Source organism: Bombina bombina, unplaced genomic scaffold (genome assembly GCF_027579735.1).
Source record: "Bombina bombina isolate aBomBom1 unplaced genomic scaffold, aBomBom1.pri scaffold_307, whole genome shotgun sequence".
In the NCBI taxonomy this organism is placed as follows: Eukaryota; Metazoa; Chordata; class Amphibia; order Anura; family Bombinatoridae; genus Bombina; species Bombina bombina.
In genome coordinates this window covers 139,307-164,063 of record NW_026511377.1, presented here as the reverse complement: position 1 = coordinate 164,063, position 24,757 = coordinate 139,307, and the positions used below count along the sequence as shown (strand labels likewise).

The window sequence follows — 24,757 nt, the reverse complement described above, 5'->3', positions numbered from 1 at the left end:
ATGAAAAGTCTGATGACTTAGTTCTCTACGTAGACGTAGTTCTCTACGCCTGGGATGTGGATTGCTGACAGGTGGCAAGAGTGAGACTCTGCCCAGCGAATTATCTTTGAGACTTCTAACATCGCTAGGGAACTCCTGGTTCCCCCTTGATGGTTGATGTAAGCCACAGTCGTGATGTTGTCCGACTGAAATCTGATGAACCTCAGTGTTGCTAACTGAGGCTAAGCTAGAAGAGCATTGAATATTGCTCTTAACTCCAGAATATTTATTGGGAGGAGTTTCTCCTCCTGAGTCCACGATCCCTGAGCCTTCAGGGAGTTCCAGACTGCGCCCCAACCTAGAAGGCTGGCATCTGTTGTTACAATCGTCCAATCTGGCCTGCGAAAGGTCATACCCTTGGACAGATGGACCCGAGAAAGCCACCAAAGAAGAGAATCTCTGGTCTCTTGATCCAGATTTAGTAGAGGGGACAAATCTGAGTAATCCCCATTCCACTGACTTAGCATGCATAATTGCAGCGGTCTGAGATGCAGGCGCGCAAATAGCACTATGTCCATTGCCGCTACTATTAAGCCGATTACTTCCATGCACTGAGCCACTGACGGGTGTGGAATGGAATGAAGGACACAGCAAGCATTTAGAAGTTTTGATAACCTGGACTCCGTCAGGTAAATTTTCATCTCTACAGAATCTATAAGAGTCCCTAGGAAGGAGACTCTTGTGAGTGGTGATAGAGAACTCTTTTCCACGTTCACTTTCCACCTATGCGACCTCAGAAATGCCAGAACTATCTCTGTATGAGACTTGGCAATTTGAAAGCTTGACGCCTGTATCAGGATGTCGTCTAGATACGGAGCCACCGCTATGCCTCGCGGTCTTAGAACCGCCAGAAGTGAGCCCAGAACCTTTGTAAAAATTCTCGGGGCAGTGGCCAACCCGAAGGGAAGAGCTACAAATTGGTAATGCCTGTCTAGAAAGGCAAACCTTAGGAACCGATGATGATCTTTGTGAATCGGTATGTGAAGGTAGGCATCCTTTAATTCCACTGTGGTCATGTACTGACCATCTTGGATCATGGGTAGGATGGTCCGAATAGTTTCCATTTTGAATGATGGAACTCTGAGGAATTTGTTTAAGATCTTTAGATCCAAGATTGGTCTGAAGGTTCCCTCTTTCTTGGGAACCACAAACAGATTTGAATAAAATCTCTGTCCTTGTTCCGTCCGCGGAACTGGATGGATCACTCCCATTACTAGGAGGTCTTGCACACAGCTTAGGAATGCCTTTCTTTATCTGGTTTGCTGATAACCTTGAAAGATGAAATCTCCCTTGTGGAGGAGAAGCTTTGAAGTCCAGAAGATATCCCTGAGATATGATTTCCAACGCCCAGGGATCCTGAACATCTCTTGCCCACGCCTGGGCGAAGAGAGAAAGTCTGCCCCCCACTAGATCCGTTTCCGGATAGTGGGCCGTTCCTTCATGCTGTCTTGGGGGCAGCAGCAGGCTTTCTGGCCTGCTTGCCCTTGTTCCAGGACTGGTTAGGTTTCCAGGCCTGTCTGGAATGAGCAACAGTTCCCTCTTGTTTTGAAGCGGAGGAAGTTGATGCTGCTCCTGCCTTGAAATTTCGAAAGGCACGAAAATTAGACTGTTTGGCCTTTGATTTGGCCCTGTCCTGAGGAAGGGTATGACCCTTGCCTCCAGTAATGTCAGCAATAATTTCCTTCAAGCCAGGCCCGAATAAGGTCTGCCCCTTGAAAGGAATGTTGAGTAATTTAGACTTTGAAGTCACGTCAGCTGACCAGGATTTAAGCCATAGCGCCCTACGCGCCTGGATGGCGAATCCGGAATTCTTAGCCGTTAGTTTAGTCAAATGAACAATGGCATCAGAAACAAATGAGTTAGCTAGCTTAAGCGTTCTAAGCTTGTCAATAATTTCATTCAATGGAGCTGTCTGGATGGCCTCTTCCAGGGCCTCAAACCAGAATGCCGCCGTAGCAGTGACAGGCGCAATGCATGCAAGGGGCTGTAAAATAAAACCTTGTTGAATAAACATTTTCTTAAGGTAACCCTCCAATTTTGTATCCATTGGATCTGAAAAAGCACAACTGTCCTCAACCGGGATAGTGGTACGCTTTGCTAAAGTAGAAACTGCTCCCTCCACCTTAGGGACCGTCTGCCATAAGTCCCGTGTAGTGGCGTCTATTGGAAACATTTTTCTAAATATAGGAGGTGGGGAAAAGGGCACACCGGGTCTATCCCACTCCTTGCTAATAATTTCTGTAAGCCTTTTAGGTATAGGAAAAACGTCAGTACACACCGGCACCGCATAGTATCTATCCAGCCTACACAATTTCTCTGGAATTGCAACTGTGTTACAGTCATTCAGAGCAGCTAATACCTCCCCAAGCTATACACGGAGGTTCTCAAGCTTAAATTTAAAATTAGAAATCTCTGAATCAGGTTTCCCCGAGTCAGAGATGTCACCCACAGACTGAAGCTCTCCGTCCTCATGTTCTGCATACTGTGACGCAGTATCAGACATGGCTCTAACAGCATTTGCGCGCTCTGTATCTCTCCTAACCCCAGAGCTATCGCGTTTGCCTCTTAATTCAGGCAATCTAGATAATACCTCTGACAGGGTATTATTCATGATTGCAGCCATGTCCTGCAAGGTAATCGCTATGGGCGTCCCTGATGTAATTGGCGCCATATTAGCGTGCGTCTCCTGAGCGGGAGGCGAAGGGTCTGACACGTGGGGAGAGTTAGTCGGCATAACTTCCCCCTCAACAGAACCCTCTGGTGATAATTCTTTTATAGATAAAGACTGATCTTTACTGTTTAAGGTGAAATCAATACATTTAGTACACATTCTCCTATGGGGCTCCACCATGGCTTTCAAACATAATGAACAAGTAGGTTCCTCTGTGTCAGACATGTTTAAACAGACTAGCAATGAGACTAGCAAGCTTGGAAAACACTTTAAAACAAGTTTACAAGCAATATAAAAAACGTTACTGCGCCTTTAAGAAACCCAAATTTTCCCAAATTTTGAAATAACAGTGAAAAAATGCAGTTACACTAACGAGATTTTTACAGTGTATGTAATAAGATAGCAGAGCATTGCACCCACTTGCAAATGGATGATTAACCCCTTAATACCAAAAACGGAATAACAAATGACAAAAACGTTTTTTAAACAGTCACAACAACTGCCACAGCTCTACTGTGGCTTTTTACCTCCCTCAATACGACTTTTGAAGCCTTTTGAGCCCCCTTCAGAGAAGTCCTGGATCATGCAGGAAGAAGCTGGATGTCTGTGTCTGTAATTTTTGCTGTGCAAAAAAAAACGCCAAAATAGGCCCCTCCCACTCATATTACAACAGTGGGAAGCCTCAGGGAACCGTTTCTAGGCAAAATTCAAGCCAGCCATGTGGAAAAAATTGGCCCCAATAAGTTTTATCACCAAACATATGTAAAAAACGATTAAACATGCCAGCAAACGTTTTAAAATACACTTTTATTAGAGTATGTATCTCTATTAATAAGCCTGATACCAGTCGCTATCACTGCATTTAAGGCTTTACTTACATTACTTCGGTATCAGCAGCATTTTCTAGCAAATTCCATCCCTAGAAAAATATTTTAACTGCACATACCTTATTGCAGGAAAACATAATTTATGTAAGAACTTACCTGATAAATTCATTTCTTTCATATTAGCAAGAGTCCATGAGCTAGTGACGTATGGGATATACATTCCTACCAGGAGGGGCAAAGTTTCCCAAACCTCAAAATGCCTATAAATACACCCCTCACCACACCCACAATTCAGTTTAACGAATAGCCAAGAAGTGGGGTGATAAAAAAGTGCGAAAGCATATAAAATAAGGAATTGGAATAATTGTGCTTTATACAAAATCATAACCACCACAAAAAAAGGGCGGGCCTCATGGACTCTTGCTAATATGAAAGAAATGAATTTATCAGGTAAGTTCTTACATAAATTATGTTTTCTTTCATGTAATTAGCAAGAGTCCATGAGCTAGTGACGTATGGGATAATGACTACCCAAGATGTGGATCTTTCCACACAAGAGTCACTAGAGAGGGAGGGATAAAATAAAGCCAGCCAATTCCTGCTGAAAATAATCCACACCCAAAAATAAAGTTTAACGAAAAACATAAGCAGAAGATTCAAACTGAAACCGCTGCCTGAAGTACTTTTCTACCAAAAACTGCTTCAGAAGAAGAAAAAACATCAAAATGGTAGAATTTAGTAAAAGTATGCAAAGAGGACCAAGTTGCTGCTTTGCAAATCTGGTCAACCGAAGCTTCATTCCTAAACGCCCAGGAAGTAGAAACTGACCTAGTAGAATGAGCTGTAATTCTCTGAGGCGGAGTTTTACCCGACTCAACATAGGCAAGATGAATTAAAGATTTCAACCAAGATGCCAAAGAAATAGCAGAAGCTTTCTGGCCTTTTCTAGAACCGGAAAAGATAACAAATAAACTAGAAGTCTTACGGAAAGATTTCGTAGCTTCAACATAATATTTCAAAGCTCTAACAACATCCAAAGAATGCAACGATTTCTCCTTAGAATTCTTAGGATTAGGACATAATGAAGGAACCACAATTTCTCTACTAATGTTGTTGGAATTCACAACTTTAGGTAAAAATTCAAAAGAAGTTCGCAACACCGCCTTATCCTGATGAAAAATCAGAAAAGGAGACTCACAAGAAAGAGCAGATAATTCAGAAACTCTTCTGGCAGAAGAGATGGCCAAAAGGAACAAAACTTTCCAAGAAAGTAATTTAATGTCCAATGAATGCATAGGTTCAAACGGAGGAGCTTGAAGAGCTCCCAGAACCAAATTCAAACTCCAAGGAGGAGAAATTGACTTAATAACAGGTTTTATACGAACCAAAGCTTGTACAAAACAATGAATATCAGGAAGAATAGCAATCTTTCTGTGAAAAAGAACAGAAAGAGCAGAGATTTGTCCTTTCAAAGAACTTGCGGACAAACCCTTATCTAAACCATCCTGAAGAAACTGTAAAATTCTCGGTATTCTAAAAGAATGCCAAGAAAAATGATGAGAAAGACACCAAGAAATATAAGTCTTCCAGACTCTATAATATATCTCTCTAAATACAGATTTACGAGCCTGTAACATAGTATTAATCACAGAGTCAGAGAAACCTCTTTGACCAAGAATCAAGCGTTCAATCTCCATACCTTTAAATTTAAGGATTTCAGATCCTGATGGAAAAAAGGACCTTGTGACAGAAGGTCTGGTCTTAACGGAAGAGTCCACGGTTGGCAAGAGGCCATCCGGACAAGATCCGCATACCAAAACCTGTGAGGCCATGCCGGAGCTACCAGCAGAACAAACGAGCATTCCTTCAGAATCTTGGATATTACTCTTGGAAGAAGAACTAGAGGCGGAAAGATATAGGCAGGATGATACTTCCAAGGAAGTGATAATGCATCCACTGCCTCCGCCTGAGGATCCCGGGATCTGGACAGATACCTGGGAAGTTTCTTGTTTAGATGGGACGCCATCAGATCTATTTCTGGAAGTTCCCACATTTGAACAATCTGAAGAAATACCTCTGGGTGAAGAGACCATTCACCCGGATGCAACGTTTGGCGACTGAGATAATCCGCTTCCCAATTGTCTATACCTGGGATATGAACCGCAGAGATTAGACAGGAGCTGGATTCCGCCCAAACCAAAATTCGAGATACTTCTTTCATAGCCAGAGGACTGTGAGTCCCTCCTTGATGATTGATGTATGCCACAGTTGTGACATTGTCTGTCTGAAAACAAATGAACGATTCTCTCTTTAGAAGAGGCCAAAACTGAAGAGCTCTGAAAATTGCACGGAGTTCCAAAATATTGATCGGTAATCTCACCTCCTGAGATTCCCAAACTCCTTGTGCCGTCAGAGATCCCCACACAGCTCCCCAACCTATGAGACTTGCATCTGTTGAAATTACAGTCCAGGTCGGAAGCACAAAAGAAGCCCCCTGAATTAAACGATGGTGATCTGTCCACCATGTTAGAGAGTGTCGAACAATCGGTTTTAAAGATATTAATTGAGATATCTTCGTGTAATCCTTGCACCATTGCTTCAGCATACAGAGCTGAAGAGGTCGCATGTGAAAACGAGCAAAGGGGATCGCGTCCGATGCAGCAGTCATAAGACCTAGAATTTCCATGCATAAGGCTACCGAAGGGAATGATTGTGACTGAAGGTTTCGACAAGCTGCAATCAATTTTAGACGTCTCTTGTCTGTTAAAGACAGAGTCATGGACACAGAATCCATCTGGAAACCCAGAAAGGTTACCCTTGTCTGAGGAATCAAAGAACTTTTTGGTAAATTGATCCTCCAACCATGATCTTGAAGAAACAACACAAGTCGATTCGTATGAGATTCTGCTAAATGTAAAGACTGAGCAAGTACCAAGATATCGTCCAAATAAGGAAATACCACAATACCCTGTTCTCTGATTACAGACAGAAGGGCACCGAGAACCTTTGTAAAAATTCTTGGAGCTGTAGCTAGGCCAAACGGCAGAGCCACAAACTGGTAATGCTTGTCCAGAAAAGAGAATCTCAGGAACTGATAATGATCTGGATGAATCGGAATATGCAGATATGCATCCTGTAAATCTATTGTGGACATATAATTCCCTTGCTGAACAAAAGGCAAGATAGTCCTTACAGTTACCATCTTGAACGTTGGTATTCTTACATAACGATTCAATATTTTTAGATCCAGAACTGGTCTGAAGGAATTCTCCTTCTTTGGTACAATGAAGAGATTTGAATAAAACCCCATCCCCTGTTCCGGAACTGGAACTGGCATAATTACTCCAGTCAACTCTAGATCTGAAACATTTCAGAAATGCTTGAGCTTTTACTGGATTTACTGGGACACGGGAAAGAAAAAATCTCTTTGCAGGAGGTCTCATCTTGAAACCAATTCTGTACCCTTCTGAAACAATGCTCTGAATCCAAAGATTGTGAACAGAATTGATCCAAATTTCCTTGAAAAAACGTAACCTGCCCCCTACCAGCTGAGCTGGAATGAGGGCCGCACCTTCATGTGGACTTAGAAGCAGGCTTTGCCCTTCTAGCTGGCTTGGATTTATTCCAGACTGGAGATGGTTTCCAAACTGAAACTGCTCCTGAGGATGAAGGATCAGGCTTTTGTTCTTTGTTGAAACGAAAGGAACGAAAACGATTATTAGCCCTGCTTTTACCTTTAGATTTTTTATCCTGTGGTAAAAAAGTTCCTTTCCCACCAGTAACAGTTGAAATAATGGAATCCAACTGAGAACCAAATAATTTGTTACCCTGGAAAGAAATGGAAAGTAAAGTTGATTTAGAAGCCATATCAGCATTCCAAGTTTTAAGCCATAAAGCTCTTCTAGCTAAAATAGCTAGAGACATAAACCTGACATCAACTCTGATAATATCAAAAATTGGCATCACAGATAAAATTATTAGCATGCTGTAGAAGAATAATAATATCATGAGAATCATGATGTGTTACTTGTTGCGCTAAGGTTTCCAACCAGAAAGTTGAAGCTGCAGCAACATCAGCCAAAGATATAGCAGGTCTAAGAAGATTACCTGAACACAGATAAGCTTTTCTTAGAAAGGATTCAATTTTCCTATCTAAAGGATCCTTAAACGAAGTACCATCTGACGTAGGAATAGTAGTACGTTTAGCAAGGGTAGAAATAGCCCCATCAACTTTAGGGATTTTGTCCCAAAATTCTAATCTGTCAGACGGCACAGGATATAACTGCTTAAAACGTTTAGAAGGAGTAAATGAATTACCCAATTTATCCCATTCTTTGGAAATTACTGCAGAAATAGCATTAGGAACAGGAAAAACTTCTGGAATAACCACAGGAGCTTTAAATACCTTATCCAAACGTTTAGAATTAGTATCAAGAGGACCAGAATCCTCTATTTCCAAAGCAATTAGTACTTCTTTAAGTAAAGAACGAATAAATTCCATTTTAAATAAATATGAAGATTTATCAGCATCAACCTCTGAGACAGAATCCTCTGAACCAGAAGAGTCATCAGAATCAGAATGATGATGTTCATTTAAAAATTCATCTGTAGGGAGAGAAGTTTTAAAAGATTTTTTACGTTTACTAGAAGGAGAAATAACAGACATAGCCTTCTTTATGGATTCAGAAACAAAATCTCTTATATTATCAGGAACATTCTGCACCTTAGATGTTGAAGGAACTGCAACAGGCAATGGTACTTTACTAAAGGAAATATTATCTGCTTTAACAAGTTTGTCATGACAATCAATACAAACAACAGCTGGAGAAATAGCTACCAAAAGTTTACAGCAGATACACTTAGCTTTGGTAGATTCAGCACTAGACAGCGATTTTCCTGTAGTATCTTCTGACTCAGATGCAACGTGAGACATCTTGCAATATGTAAGAGAAAAAACAACATATATATATATAAAGCAAAATTGATCAAATTCCTTAAATGACAGTTTCAGGAATGGGAAAAAATGCCAAAGAACAAGCTTCTAGCAACCAGAAGCAATGAAAAATGAGACTTAAATAATGTGGAGACAAAAGCGACGCCCATATTTTTCGCGCCAATAAGACGCCCACATTATTTGGCGCCTAAATGCTTTTTGGCGCCAAAATGACGCCACATCCGGAACGCCGACATTTTTGGCGCAAAATAACGTCAAAAAATGACGCAACTTCCGGCGACACGTATGACGCCGGAAACGGAAACGAATTTTTTGCGCCAAAAAAGTCCGCGCCAAGAATGACGCAATAAAATGAAGCATTTTCAGCCCCCGCGAGCCTAACAGCCCACAGGGAAGAGTCAAATTTTTGAAGGTAAGAAAAAATGATTAAATCAAATGCATTATCCCAAATATGAAACTGACTGTCTGAAAATAAGGAAAGTTGAACATTCTGAGTCAAGGCAAATAAATGTTTGAATACATATATTTAGAACTTTATAAACAAAGCGCCCAACCATAGCTTAGAGTGTCACAGAAAATAAGATTTACTTACCCCAGGACACTCATCTACATGTTTGTAGAAAGCCAAACCAGTACTGAAACGAGAATCAGCAGAGGTAATGGTATATATAAGAGTATATCGTCGATCTGAAAAGGGAGGTAAGAGATGAATCTCTACGACCGATAACAGAGAACCTATGAAATAGACCCCGTAGAAGGAGATCACTGCATTCAAATAGGCAATACTCTCCTCACATCCCTCTGACATTCACTGCACGCTGAGAGGAAAACCGGGCTCCAACTTGCTGCGGAGCGCATATCAACGTAGAATCTAGCACAAACTTACTTCACCACCTCCATCGGAGGCAAAGTTTGTAAAAACTGAATTGTGGGTGTGGTGAGGGGTGTATTTATAGGCATTTTGAGGTTTGGGAAACTTTGCCCCTCCTGGTAGGAATGTATATCCCATACGTCACTAGCTCATGGACTCTTGCTAATTACATGAAAGAAAACCTGCACGCTATTCCCCCTCTGAAGTTACCTCACTCCTCAGAATATGTGAGAACAGCAAAGGATCTTAGTTACTTCTGCTAAGATCATAGAAAACGCAGGCAGATTCTTCTTCTAAATACTGCCTGAGATAAACGGTACACTCCGGTACCATTTAAAAATAACAAACTTTTGATTGAAGAAATAAACTAAGTATAAAACACCACAGTCCTCTTACGACCTCCATCTTAGTTGAGAGTTGCAAGAGAATGACTGGATATGGCAGTGAGGGGAGGAGCTATATAGCAGCTCTGCTGTGGGTGATCCTCTTGCAACTTCCTGTTGGGAAGGAGAATATCCCACAAGTAATGGATGATCCGTGGACTGGATACCCTTAACAAGAGAAATAATGTTATTGTTTTAGTAAAATAAAACTATTTATATTGTTATTAATGTAATAATTTTCCTACTTCCAATAAAGTACAGGTGAAAAGTTGATAAAATGTGAATGATTAACCAATTAAACTGGAGATAATTCACCTCCAACTAATTTCATTCATTTTAATGATCTATCTTTGCATATCTAATGATATATAACCAATTTAGTAATAGCCTGGTATAACTATAAACAAATAATCTGAAAATTTATTCTAAACATGAAAACCATGATCTAAATTGGTTTTAGACTAGTGATTTAAATCATAATTTTGAAATCAAATCATCCCTGGGGTCACCTCATAAATGCTTGAGGTGCAGAAGGGACCTCAAACAGCTCCAAAACTGCAGTCCCCAGGGCGTCACATGCAGTCATCAGCACTTGGTATTGTGTGGGTGACAACTACCATATTATTCCTCTTCAGTTAGAAGGTTAAACTCTGATTTCTTTTAATATGAGTTTTCTGATGCCTAATAAGATGTGATTTCAGGATAAAACATTTTCCACATTTAGAACATGGAAATCCTTTTTCCCCAGTATGAATTTTTTGATGAATAAGAAGAGTTGATTTCCGAGTAAAACATTTTCCACAGTCAGAACACACAAATGCTTTTTCTCCTGTATGCGTTTTCTGATGGCTAAGAAGATGTGATTTCAGAGTAAAACATTTCCCACAGTCAGAACATGAAAATGCGTTCTCCCCTGTATGAATTTTCTGATGCCTAATAAGAGTTGATTTCAGAGTAAAACATTTCCCACAGTCAGAACATGAAAATGCTTTCTCCCCTGTATGAATTGTTTGATGTGTAATGAGATTTGATTTCTGAGTAAAACATTTCCCACAGTCAGAACATGAAAATGCTTTCTCCCCTGTATGAATTTGATGATGCAGAAGAAGAGTTGATTTCCGAGTAAAACATTTTCCACAGTCAGAACATGAAAATACTTTCAACCCTGTATGAATTTTCTGATGTGTAATGAGATTTGATTTTTGAGAAAAACATTTCCCACAGTCAGAACATGAAAATGCTTTCTCCCCTGTATGAATTTGTTGATGCATAAGAAGAGTTGATTTCCGAGTAAAACATTTTCCACAGTCAGAACATGAAAATCCTTTCACCCCTGTATGAATTTTCTGATGTGTAATGAGATGTGATTTCTGCGTAAAACATTTCCCACAGTCAGAACATGAAAATGCTTTCTCCCCTGTATGAATTGTTTGATGTCTAATAAGAGTTGATTTCAGGATAAAACATTTTCCACAGTCAGAACATGAAAATGCTTTCTCCCCTGTATGAATTAGTTGATGCATAAGAAGAGTTGATTTCCGAGTAAAACATTTTCCACAGTCAGAACATGAAAATGCTTTCTCCCCTGTATGAATTTTCTGATGAGCAACAAGAATGTTTTTACAGTTAAAACATTTCCCACATATAGGACAGGAAAATTGCTTTTTTCCTGTATGAATTTTTAGATGTTTAAGAAGATGTGATTTCTTAAGAAAACATTTCCCACATTCAGTACATAAATTTCCCATGTGGCTTCTTTGATTTTGAAGATTTAAAGAAGCATTTGGACTCTGATCATGACTAGGATTATTGCAGTTTGTAAATTCACCTGTCAATAAGAAACACAATGGAACTAATGTTATTAATTACATAATTATTTTATCATGAGAACATATAAACTGTTCTGATTTAATCAGTCCCCTACACTTGTAGTAGACACTGTGACAACTAGACCTTTTCTATGCTAAGGCTTAAGGGCAGTTTACTGGACATTAGGGACTATTTCTAATAATTCACACTTAGTCAAAGACTGAACTAACTTTAATATAATGTTGCTGTTTTTCTACCTAATATATCTATTCCTTTTAATATTGTGTCCACAAAAACTTTTAGTAATATAAAGATTAGTTTATGGGCTAAAATATTTTTTTTTTTTTTTTAAATAATTTTTTTATTGAGACAATGGATAAAAGTAACAGAAAAGGGAGTGTGACCCAGCACAAGACAAATACAAAAAGAAAAATAACTGTTACAAATCACATATGAAAGGTACATAAGAATTAAAACATTGGTGTGCTAATATAGAATTTGTTAAGATATTATCTAGACAATAGAGTTTCAATATTTATATAATAATAGGAGTCAAAGATATGGAAGGTATCTAGGTTGAGAACAGAGAGATAACATTTGACGTAAATTATAGCACCGACTTTATGACCTTAAATACAGAATGCGCACAGTGAGATCAAAACATGTGTGACAGGGGCATATAGAAATGAAGTCTCAGTTTTATAATACAGGTAACTAGTGGTCCCTACTCTCAGATAAGGGGTAGTCTATACGCTGAAAATAGTGAGAGGAAGGGAGCTGGCATTTATCAGGCCTCCTGTAGGCCTGCATATATAGGGGGATGAGGGATGCAGCGGGCAAGAGCCGCTCATAATGGGGGGGATAGGGGAGAGGGGAAGGGAAGGGTGGGGGCGGAGCTAGATAATTTGTCTTAAGAATATAAACTACAGGGCGATGTGAAATTAAACAGTTATCTGCCTTGAGTTCATAATTCTCCTATTCCTAGGGTAACAATCACCAATTTGCGAAACACTAGCAGTTAAAGGGGCATTCAAAGAAATGGAATGTAATGTGTAAAGCTAACCCACATGTGGGGGAGGCCAACCAGGACCCCGACACTATTATATTTGAGCAGGAAACTATTACAAAGTGGTATTTGGGGCTAGAGGTTGTATCGGAATGAACGTTTCAATCTAATAGGCATTTTCAAATATATTAAGAAACTAAAATTATAGCATGGTTACTGAGCTTGGTCTCTAACAAGGCTCTATGATATAGGGTGTTCTAACATAAAACAAGGGGCTATATCTTGGGATCAGCTGATGGGCATCATGTAGATATTTCCCCCCTAGATAGATATTATAAAATTAGAATAGAAAGAACATTAAACTGAGGGATATAAGGCGCCCCCACATATTCAGTGCTATTCCAGTCTCCTAGACTAGTTGGAAATAAAATGTAGTGGTTAGTAGTATACAATTAGTCAATCTCTTGCTTACATAACTTGAATCTCAGAAGAGAGGTGCACGCTAATAGTTTCAGAGTTGGTAGCACTCCAATAAAAAGCAGACCCTACAGGGCTAGCATATATGTGGACCTTATATTGCAGGACCAGGGGTATCAACCAACTTTGATTGGGCTCATAACAATAGTAAACAGAGTTGGAACAGTAATATGTGAACAAGAACTCATAATCTCCTTGTCAGCTATAACATATTTCCATATGCTGTTGAGCATTAAAAGTTTAGCCATATAAAATAACATAATCAAAATAAAGGAATGAACAAGGGAGCCCCCTTAGCTAATATAAAAAAAAAGTCTTGCAAATATTAAGCTATGCCTGCTTTAAGCAAATAATACACCAGAGAAGAGACAATATAAGACTTGTCTACTATTAAGGATGGCATGTGAGAAAACATTAAATATTTATAAAATACTTAAGGAGATAATGAACAGTGAGATTCAACAACTATATAACAAACAGATCTCAACCTGATATCGATAACATTTGATATGAGCCGGAGAAAAAAAAAGCAGCTTTAAACAAAATCACAGTTCTGCACTGGTTGGGGAGACAGAAGTATCTGGCAATACTGCCATCATGAACCGTTCCCAAAGTTAATAGTTATCTGCTGCTTGTGTAGACTTGCCCTGTTCGCCTTACTCATAAACATAAATACAACCCTGCATCTTATATATTAGTTACATTTGTTATTCAGTGTAAGCGATGCCTCTAATGAAAGCTGCCAGGCAGCAGAGCTTGTATATGTCTGGCCTTTCAGCCTATGCCAGCTCTTCTAAAGTCTGAGAGTCTCAGGTCAACTAAATGTATCTCGGTGTTGGAACGGTGTTGCTGTAAAGGGGAGCTACATGAGGTGCTCTGTACATGACTGCAAGCTATGTCTGTTACTCGGTCTCCTCTCTTTCTCTTAGCATATACCTCCATAGCTGAAGCGGAGCTTTGCGGGGATGACTTCCGATGAATAATGACTGCTGTCGATAGTGCCTGTGAAGCCACAGGACTCCGGGACCTCCCTGGCACTACTGGAGTGGCGCCTGTGAGTACGGTAAGTTGCGTCTTATCGACTGGACTTGAGCTTGCTCCTGGGATCCTGCATGTCGGGTGTTCCTCCGGTTCCTCCCGACTGCCACATCTGACATCCGATGGGCTGTAGGTGAGTTCTGGGTCGGCTAATGTGAGAAGGGGTGAACCCGCAGCAGATTGTAGGACAGCCGAACAAGCTAGATAATGATGGTCTAAGCGGTCAGTCATATTCTTCAAAAGGGAAATGACCAGCTTCAGGGTGTCTGTCTGGCACACTACGTCATGTGCGTCCTCCATGTTGTTCAGCAGGCCGCGTATCTAATGTTCTTATTTTGTTACACTGTGCGGGTCACACTTTTTTCGAAATTCACCTCAGCCCATATTAATAAGAAGGAGTCCAATATTTAGGCTAGTTCTGTAGCAAAAAGACCAATCTCCATACTGGTGCTAGATTCTTAGGGCTTGCGTCTGAGTTCTGCGTTCACATGACGACCTTAAGGCAATCATTTCTCAATAAAGATCCTCTTTCTAGTCACCTAGTCTGCTTTAAAACAGGATGCAAAAGATGGGCTGTAATGAATCTTTGTTTGGAGATTAAAATTAGTTGCTTAGTTGCCAAAAAAACCTCCAAAAAATCTCCTAAAAATAAGGTTTAATACCAGAGCTCCAGCAACATGCGTCTGAACAGCCTGGTAGTCGGCTCCGCCCCCGGCTAAAATAATTTTAACTACTGCTTTTGTGCTTGTAGTTAAAACAAGGATAACTCTAAAACAACAAAACAAAGAAAATGGCCCCAGGTGGTGTAGTATATCTAAGCAATATATAAAATCTTAATCATAGAGAAGAATCTCACTCACATGTCAACTACACCTTCTGGGATAATCAGCAGCTCCCCAGCCAGCTGTATTACTCAGGCAATTATTATAAGGTATTTGTAGAGCGCCAACAGGTTTCGCAGCTCTATGAACATACGTGGTATATAAAAAAAAAATACCGGGATCAAAGTGGTAGAGGGTCCTGCTGAGAGTTGCACTGTTGTAGTCGGCTCTTATGAAGGTGAACTACAAACAGCTGGGCTCATAGGCTTACGTGCCATGGAGTTTAAGGGAATAGCAGTGGAGATAAGGAAGGTTCGTGTAGGTTGTATGTGTCCCTGAATAGTAGACTCTTCAGGAAGCACTTGTAGTAGGAGATCATGAGCGGAGCGAAGGGGACGGGAGGGAGAGTATCAGGAGACAAGATCTGAGATGTAGGGGGGAGCAATGCAGTGGAGGGCTATGTGTGTCAGAGTGAGAATTTTGTGTTTAATCCTGGAGGCAAGAGGAAGCCAGTGAAGGGATTGGCAGAGAGGTGCGGAAGATGAAGAGCGACGTGTAAGGAAGTTGAGCCTGGCAGAGGCATTCATTATGGATTGTAAAAGAAGCTAGGTGGCAGCTAGGGAGACCAGAGAGGATGGAGTTGCAGTAGATGAGGCGGGAAAGGATGAGAGAGTGGTTTAAAATCTTAGTTGTGTCTTGTGTAAGGAAATGTCTAATGTAAGCAATGTTTTTAAAGTGGAAGCCGCAGGCTTTAGCCAAGAACTGAATGTGAGGAGTGAAAGAAAGATCTGAGTCAAGTGTGACCCCAAGATGGCATGTGAGGTAATGATGTAGTTATCAACAGTTATAGAGTCATGGGGGGTGGAGATTTTGGAAGAAGGGTGGAAGATATGGAACTCAGTTTTGGAGAGTTTTAGCTTGAGGTAGTGAGAGGACATCCAAGATGAGATATGAGAGAGACAGTGACACGGGTTAGCAAGGAAGGAGATAGTTCTGGTGCAGAGAGGTAGATTTGGGTATCGTCTGCATACAAATGATAATTAAACCTTTGAGACTTTATTAAGGAACCTAATGAGGACGTGTAGATTGAGAAGAGAAGGGGACAGAGGACAGAGCCTTGCGGTACCCCAACAGAAAGAGGTAACGGGGCAGAGCATGCCCCAGAGAAGGCTACACTAAAGGTATGTTTAGACAGATAGGAAGAGAACCAAGAGAGAGCTGTGTCGCAGATGCCGAAGGATTGGAGGGTATGGAGCAAAAGAGGGTGCTCGACAGTATCAAAGGCTGCAGGCAGATCAAGGAGGATAAGTAGAGAGAAGTGGCCTTTGGATTTTGCTGTAAGTAGGTCGTTGGTAACCTTAACAATTGCTGTCTTTGTTGAGTGAAAGAGAAAAAATCCGCATTGCAGTGGGTCAAGGAGGGAGTTTAATGTAAGGAAATGGGCTAGACGTGCATATACTAGCTTTTCAGGAAGCTTTGAGGCAAAAGGGAGTAGGGAAATAGGGTGGTAGTTGGATGGGGATGTTGGATCGAGAGAAGGTTTTTTTGAGTATAGGTGTGACTAATGCATGTTTAAGAGATGTGGGAACTATACCAGTGCTGAGGGAGAGGTTGAAGATGTGTGCGAGTATAGAGGTAAGGGTAGAAGAGAGGGAGGGGAGTAGTTGTGAGGGGATGGGGTCGAGGGGACAGGTAGTGAGGTGAGAGGATAGTATAAGGGCAGAAACTTCTTCCTCTGTAACAGGGGTAAAAGAGCTAAATTTATGGCTATGTGGGTTTTGGATGATTGTGAGCTTTTGAGGGGGTGGGGGACTGGAAGTATGTTGAGAGCGGATTTCATTTCTGATGGAGTCTATTTTGTTATTAAAGTAACTGGCAAAATCTTGAGCTGAGAGAAAAGTTTTGGTGGGAGGTGGGGGTGGGCAGTGAAGAGTATTGAATGTGGAGAACAGACATTTTGGGTTTGAAGAAAGAGTAGAGATAAAAGTAGAGAAGTAATGTTGCTTATATAGATTAAGGGCAGAATAGTAAGCGTTCAAGATGAACTTATAGTGAAGAAAGTCAGCAGAACTCTGAGATTTCCTCCAGTGTCGCTCAGCAGTACGGAACATCTGCGTAGGTACAGTGTCAGAGGAGTATGCCAGGGCTGAGGATGAGTATGTTTTCTGACCTATGGTAGGTGTGGCCAGATTATCAAGAACCGATGTAAGGGTGGAGATGTAGTGGCAGATAGATTCATCAGGACAAGAAAAGGAGCGGTTGGAAGAGAGAAGAGGTTCGAGAGAGCTAGCAAGCTGTTGCTGATCTATTGACTTAATACTGCTGTCAAGTTTAGTGTGAGAGGTAGAAGGAGGGAGAATTATAGGGAGGGAGGTGATGTTACAAGTGAGGAGGTGGTGGTCAGAAAGAGGAAAAGGTAAGTTTGTGAAGTTTGAGATAGTGCATCGATAGCTGAAAAACAGATCAAGGGAGTGACCATCTTTGTGAGTGGGAGAGTCAGTCCATTGTGACAGGCCAAAAGAGGAAGTGAGTTGCAGAAGTTTTTTGCATAGGAGGCAGTGGGATTATCAACAGGGAGGTTGAAGTCACTGAGAATGAGCGTAGGGGTATCTGAGGAAAGGAAGTAAGGTAGCCAAATCTGTAATATTATATAGATGAGGAGTATTTAGCTGAAAAAGCTTAAAATACCCCAATACAAATAAACCAAAAGGATATCAACTTGTAACAAATTTCCAAAATAACATCAAACCACCACAGCTATTGAGTTAACTTAAAAAAGGCTAAGAGCATTTACATCACAGAAAAGAGGGTTAATATGTAACATAAAGGACCATTAAATACAATTGCATAATTAACAAATGCATAATAAAAAGACAAGACAATAATACCTACTCTGAATTTCAAATAAGCAGTAAAAAAAATTCTGTCAAATTTATTTTTTTTACCCTTTTTCCGCCTCCCTTTATCATGTGACAGACATGAGCCAATCACAGACTAGTATACATATACCCTGTGAGCTTGTGCACATGCTAAGTAGGAGCTTGTTCCCCAGAAAGTATGTATATAAAAAGACTGCAAAATTTGATTATGGAAGTAAATTGGAAAGTATCATAAAACTGAATGCTCTTTCTGAATCATAAAAGTTTATTTGAGTGTCCCTTTAAATAATTATTGCTATTAGCACAAAACATTTAGTTTTATTTTTTTTAGAATGTTGCATTTATGCCATATATTCTTTACTTGTAATGAAAACCAAAGTATCACTTTATATAAAAAGTAATATATAATATGTAAAATAAACTATTAGTGAACATACACATCAGACATGTACACTCACCTGTGCCCTGTTTCCCGCAGACACATCTCACACGTACACTCACCTGTGCCCTGCAACCCTCACATGTCGCACACATACACTATATGTGCCCTGTTTCTCACAGACATGACACAAACACTCACTTTGCCCTACATCCCTCTCAAGTGTCACACATGTAAACTGCTTTCCTTAGATATGTCACACGTACACACACCTATTCCCTCCATCCCAGACATGTCACACACTTACTCACCTGTGCCCTGCGTCCCTCTCACGTGTCACCCATATACACTCACCTATGTCCTGCATCCCTTAGACATATCACACAGACATTACACACACTTACTCACGTGCCCTACTTTACAGACATGTCACACATACACTCATGTGTGCTCTGCTTCCCTCAGACATGTCGCACACATGTGCCCTACTTCCCACAGACACGTCACAAACACTCACGTGCCCAACTTAACAGACATGTCACACACATACACTCATGCGTGCTCTGCTTCCCTCAGACATGTCGCACTCATGTGCCCTACTTCCCACAGACACGTCACACACGTAGACTCACTTGCACCCTGCGTCCCACAGACATGTCACACACGTACACTCACTTGCACCCTGCGTCCCTCAGACATCTCACACACGTACACTCACCTGTACTTATATTGGCACACATTTCCTGCTCTGATGGTTGGACATTTCTTAGCCACTGATCTTTTGTTTGTCCCATGTTACATGAAATCTTAGCATCATTTTCACCTGGGGGAAAAAAAAAGAATAAATAAATAAATCACTGAAATTTCAAAAATAACATCAAACTCCTACAATTAACTTAAAGGGACAGTTCACACAAAAAATAATACATTTTTAAACATAATAGCAGGAATTTAAGTATGGTAGTGCAGAACATTCTGTGTGAATCGTCTGCATTTATAAATATTTTTTTAAATGTCTGTTTACAAAGTACAATGCCTAAGCCCCTTAGAATATTTTCTGGATGTGCGACCAGTCTGGTATTACTCCCTTTAGCGCATTGCGCATGCGCCGCCCCTCTAGATTGTTATTCCCTCTTATGTCAGAGCTATTGTAACAAGCTTTTGTTAACCAAAGTTTGGATGAAGATAGAAGATGCCGTCTGGGTGAAGACTTCTGCCCGTCTGGAGGACCACTTCTGCCCGGTTGGATGAAGACTTCTCCCGGCTTTGTTGAGGACTTCAGCCCGGTTGGGTGAAGACGACTCCCGGTAAGGTGATCTTCAAGGGGTTAGTGTTAGGTTTTATTAAGGGGGTATTGGGTGGGTTTTAGAGTAGGGTTGGGTGTGTGGGTGGTGGGTTTTAATGTTGGGGGGGGGGGGGTATTGTACTTTTTTTTTTACAGGTAAAAGAGCGGATTACTTTGGGGCAATACCCCGCAAAAAGCCCTTTTAAGGGCTATTTGTAATTTAGTATAGGGTAGGGCTTTTTATTATTTTGGGGGCTTTTTTTATTTTATTAGGGGGATTAGATTAGGTGTAATTAGTTTAAAAATCTTGTAATTATTTTATTATTTTCTGTTAATTAGTGGGGGTTTTTTTTCGTACTTTAGATAATTGTATTTAATTGTAGTTAATTTAGGGAATTAATTTAATTATAGTGTAGTGTTAGGTGTAATTGTAACTTAAGTTAGGTTTTATTTTACAGGTAAATTTGTCTTTATTTGAGCTAGGTAGTTATTAAATAGTTAATAACTATTTAGTAACTATTCTATCTAGTTAAAATAAATACAAAGTTGAACTGTAAAATAAAAATAAACCGTGAGATAGCTACAATGTAACTATTAGTTATATTGTTGCTAGCTTAGGGTTTATTTTATAGGTAAGTATTTAGTTTTAAATAGGAATAATTTAGTTAACTGTAGTAATTTTATTTAGATTTATTTAAATTATATTTAAGTTAGCGGGGTGTTAGGGTTACACTTAGATTTAGGAGTTAATAATTTTAATATAGTGGCGGCGACATTGGGGGCGGCAGCTTAAGGGTTAATAAATGTAGGTAGGTGTCGGCGATGTTAGGGACGGCAGATTAGGGGTTAATAAAATTTAACTAGTGTTTGCGAGGCGGGAGTGCGGCAGTTTAGGGGTTAATATATTTATTATAGTGGCGGCGATGTCCGGTTCGGCAGATTAGGGGTTAAAAAATGTATTATAGTGTTTGCGATGTGGGGGGGGGGCCTCGGTTTAGGGGTTAATAGGTAGTTTATGGGTGTTAGTGTACTTTTTAGCACTTTAGTTAAGAGTTTTATACTACGGCGTTAGCCCATAAAACTCTTAACTACTGACTTTAAAATGCGGTACCAGGCTTGACAGGAGAGGGTGTACCTCTCACTTTTTGGAAGACTCGTAATACTGGCGCTATGCAAGTCCCATTGAAAAAATAGGATACGCAATTGACGTAAGTGGATTTGCGGTATTTTTTAGTCTGGCCGAAAAGTGAGCGGTACACCTGTACCTGCAAGACTTGTAATTCCAGCGGGCGTTAAAAAGCAGCGTTGGGACCTCTCAACGCTGCTTTTTAAGCCTGATGCAAGCCTCGTAATCTAGCAGTATGTAAATGTTAAATATCTGTCTATCTACGAGTGTCTTTATCTATATGGGGTATTGTAAGACTGACAAATTTGTACAAAACAACGAGGCAGCCCAAAAATCCAGAAGCCAGTAATTTTGTAGCGGCTACATGAGGACTTAACCCTTGATTTCTCAAAGGACTCTACACCAGTCTCAGGAAATCCTGTATTATTCAGAAGGTAAATTAAAATGAGAACATGGCCTATAAATATAAAAAAGATAAAACAATACTATATTAGAAATCTAGCATTTTGAAATTTACTGCTAAGGCACGTGTACCCTCTGCAGTGCAGTGCCATATGATAACTTAGGTCTTGCTAATGATCTATAGCACACGGCAAACAAATGTCACAGAATCACTGCTGGTGCACAGTGTACACTCGTCCATAGAGGCGCCTAGCAACCAGTAAAAAGGAGACTTATTTACATGTTTAGGACTAAGCTTGCACAGCAGTCAAATAACAAGGTAGGTCTTTGAAAAATGTGTTTATAATGCTATATATGTTTGCACAATTTTATGAGAAACTTGTAGGCTACTTTACTGGGAGTTCCATGGTCAGACACATCACACACGTACACTCTCCTTTGCTCTGCATCCCTCAGACACGTCACACACATACACTCACCTGTGCCCTGCATCCCTCAGGCACATCACACACGTACACTCACCTATCCTCAGCATCCCTCAGAAACATCACACACGTACACTCACCTGTACCCTGTATCCCCCAGACACATCACACACGTACACTCACCTGTACCCTGTATCCCTCAGACACATCACACACGTACACTCACCTTTGCCCTGCATCCCTCAGACACGTCACACACGTACACTCACCTTTGTTTTGCGTCCCTCAGGCATGTCACACATGTACACTCACCTTTGCTCTGCATCCCTCAGACACATCACACACATACACTCACCTGTGCCCTGTATCCCTCAGACACGTCACACACGTGCACTTACCTGAATTTATATTGTCACATATTTCCTGCTCTGCATCTTCTGTTATATTTCTTAGCCACTGATCTTCTATGTGTTCCATGTTACATGAAATCTTAGCATCTTTTTCACCTGGAAAAAAAAAGAATGAATAAATGAATCACTATTTACATGGCCTTTATTTAAAAACAGAATTTATGCTTACCTGATAAATTACTTTCTCTTGTGGTGTATCCAGTCCACGGATTCATCTTTTACTTGTGGGATATTCTCCTTCCTAACAGGAAGTGGCAAAGAGAGCACACAGCAGAGCTGTCCATATAGCTCCCCCTCTAGCTCCACCCCCTAGTCATTCGAACGAAGCTTAGGAAGAAAAAAGGAGAAACCATAGGGTGCAGTGGTGACTGTAGTTTAAACAAAAAATCTACCTGACTTAATAGCCAGGGCGGGCGGTGGACTGGATACACCACAAGAGAAAGTAATTTATCAGGTAAGCATAAATTCTGTTTTCTCTTGTAAGGTGTATCCAGTCCACGGATTCATCCTTTACTTGTGGGATACCAATACCAAAGCTTTAGGACAAGGATGAAGGGAGAGAACAAGACAGGTACCTTAAACGGAAGGCACCACTGCTTGTAAAACCTTTCTCCCAAAAATAGCCTCAGAAGAAGCAAAAGTATCGAATTTGGAAAATTTGGAAAAAGTATGCAGCGAAGACCAAGTCGCTGCCTTACAAATCTGTTCAACGGAAGCCTCATTTTTAAAAGCCCATGTGGAAGCCACTGCTCTGGTAGAATGAGCAGTAATTGTTTCAGGAGGCTGCTGGCCAGCAGTCTCATAGGCCAAACGGATGATGCTTTTCAGCCAAAAGGAAAGAGAGGTAGCGGTCGCCTTCTGACCTCTCCTCTTACCAGAATAGATAACAAACAAAGAAGTTGTTTGTCTGAAATCCTTAGGTGCTTGTAAATAGAACTTTAAAGCACGAACCACATCAAGATTGTGTAACAGACGTTCCTTCTTCGAAGGATTAGGACAACAATTTCCAAGATAAAAACTTAATATCTATGGAATTTAAGGGTTCAAACGGAACCCCTTGTAGAACTGAAAGAACTAAATTCAGACTCCATGGCGGAGCCACAGGTCTATAAACAGGCTTGATTCTGACTAAAGCCTGAGTAAACGCTTGAACGTCTGGTACCTCCGCCAGACGTTTGTGTAAAGAATAGACAAAGCAGATATCTGTCCTTTTAAGGAACTAGCTGACAATCCTTTCTCCAATCTTGGAGAAAAGACAATATCCTGGGAATCCTAATCTTACTCCATGAGTAACCCTTGGATTCGCACCAAGAAAAATATTTTCGCCAAATCTTATGGTAGATTTTCCTGGTGACAAACTTTCTAGCCTGAATCAGGGTATCGATAACCGACTCAGAGAAGCCACTCTTTGATAGGATTAGGTGTTCAATCTCCAAGCAGTTAGACGCAGAGAAATTAGATTTGGATGTTTGAAAGGACCTTGTAGTAGAAAGTTCTGCCTCACTGGCAGAGTCCATGGTGGAACGGATGACATGTCCACTAGGTCTGCATACCATGTCCTTAGGTGCTTGTAAATAGAACTTTAAAGCACGAACCACATCAAGATTGTGTAACAGATGTTCCTTCTTCGAAGAAGGATTAGGACAACAATTTCCAAGATAAAAACTTAATATCTATGGAACGTAAGGGTTCAAACGGAACCCCTTGTAGAACTGAAAGAACTAAATTCAGACTCCATGGCGGAGCCACAGGTCTATAAACAGGCTTGATTATGACTAAAGCCTGAGTAAACGCTTGAACGTCTGGTACCTCCGCCAGACGTTTGTGTAAAGAATAGACAAAGCAGATATCTGTCCTTTTAAAGGAACTAGCTGACAATCCTTTCTCCAATCTTGGAGAAAAGACAATATCCTGGGAATCCTAATCTTACTCCATGAGTAACCCTTGGATTCGCACCAAGAAAAATATTTTCGCCAAATCTTATGGTAGATTTTCCTGGTGACAAACTTTCTAGCCTGAATCAGGGTATCGATAACCGACTCAGAGAAGCCACGCTTTGATAGGATTAGGTGTTCAATCTCCAAGCAGTTAGACGCAGAGAAATTAGATTTGGATGTTTGAAAGGACCTTGTAGTAGAAAGTCCTGCCTCACTGGCAGAGTCCATGGTGGAACGGATGACATGTCCACTAGGTCTGCATACCATGTCCTGCGTGGTCACTCGCTATTAGAATCACCGACACCCTCTCCTGCTTGATTCTGGCAACCAGACGAGGAAGGAGAGGAAACGGTGGAAACACATAAGCCAGAATGAAAGACCAAGGCGCTGCTAGAGCATCTATCAGCACCGCCTGAGGATCCCGGGACCTGGACCCATAAAGAGGAAGTTTGGCATTCTGACGGGACGCCATCAGATCCAATTCTGGAGTGCCCCATAGCTGAATCAGCTGAGCAAATACCTCCGGGTGGAGTTCCCACTCCCCCAGGTGAAAAGTCTGACGACTTAGAAAATCCACCTCCCAGTTGTCTACTCCTGGGATGTGAATTGCTGAGAGGTGGCAAGAGTGATCCTCCACCCACCTGATTATTTTGGTTACTTCCATCATTGCTAGGAGACTCTTTGTTCCCCCTTGATGGTTGATGTAAGCTACAGTCGTGATGTTGTCCGACTGAAATCTGATGAATTTGGCCGCAGCTAGCTGAGGCCATGCCTGAAGAGCATTGAATATCGCTCTTAGTTCCAGAATGTTTATCGGGAGAAGAGCTTCTTCCCGAGACCATAAGCCCTGAGCTTTCAGGGAGTCCCAGACTGCACCCCAGCCCAACAGACTGGCGTCGGTCGTTACGATGATCCACTCTGGTCTGCGGAAACACATTCCCTGAGACAGGTGATCCTGAGACAACCACCAGAGAAGAGAATCCCTGGTCTCCTGGTCCAACTGTATTTGAGGAGACAT

General features: G+C 40.9%; 1 protein-coding gene across 1 annotated transcript in view; it reads right to left on the bottom strand.

The window, feature by feature from the left end:
• The window catches only part of LOC128643721 (gastrula zinc finger protein XlCGF26.1-like), a 132,219-nt gene that overhangs the window by 5,392 nt on the left and 102,070 nt on the right, over positions 1 to 24,757 (bottom strand). The window contains exons 9-11 of the mRNA XM_053696548.1: positions 21,791 to 21,898; positions 18,873 to 18,977; positions 10,255 to 11,573 (exon numbers count right to left, since the gene is read on the bottom strand). Coding sequence (XP_053552523.1) covers positions 10,381 to 11,573; positions 18,873 to 18,977; positions 21,791 to 21,898 — 1,406 coding nt within the window. The 3' untranslated portion in view covers positions 10,255 to 10,380. The remainder of the gene's footprint in view (positions 1 to 10,254; positions 11,574 to 18,872; positions 18,978 to 21,790; positions 21,899 to 24,757) is intronic.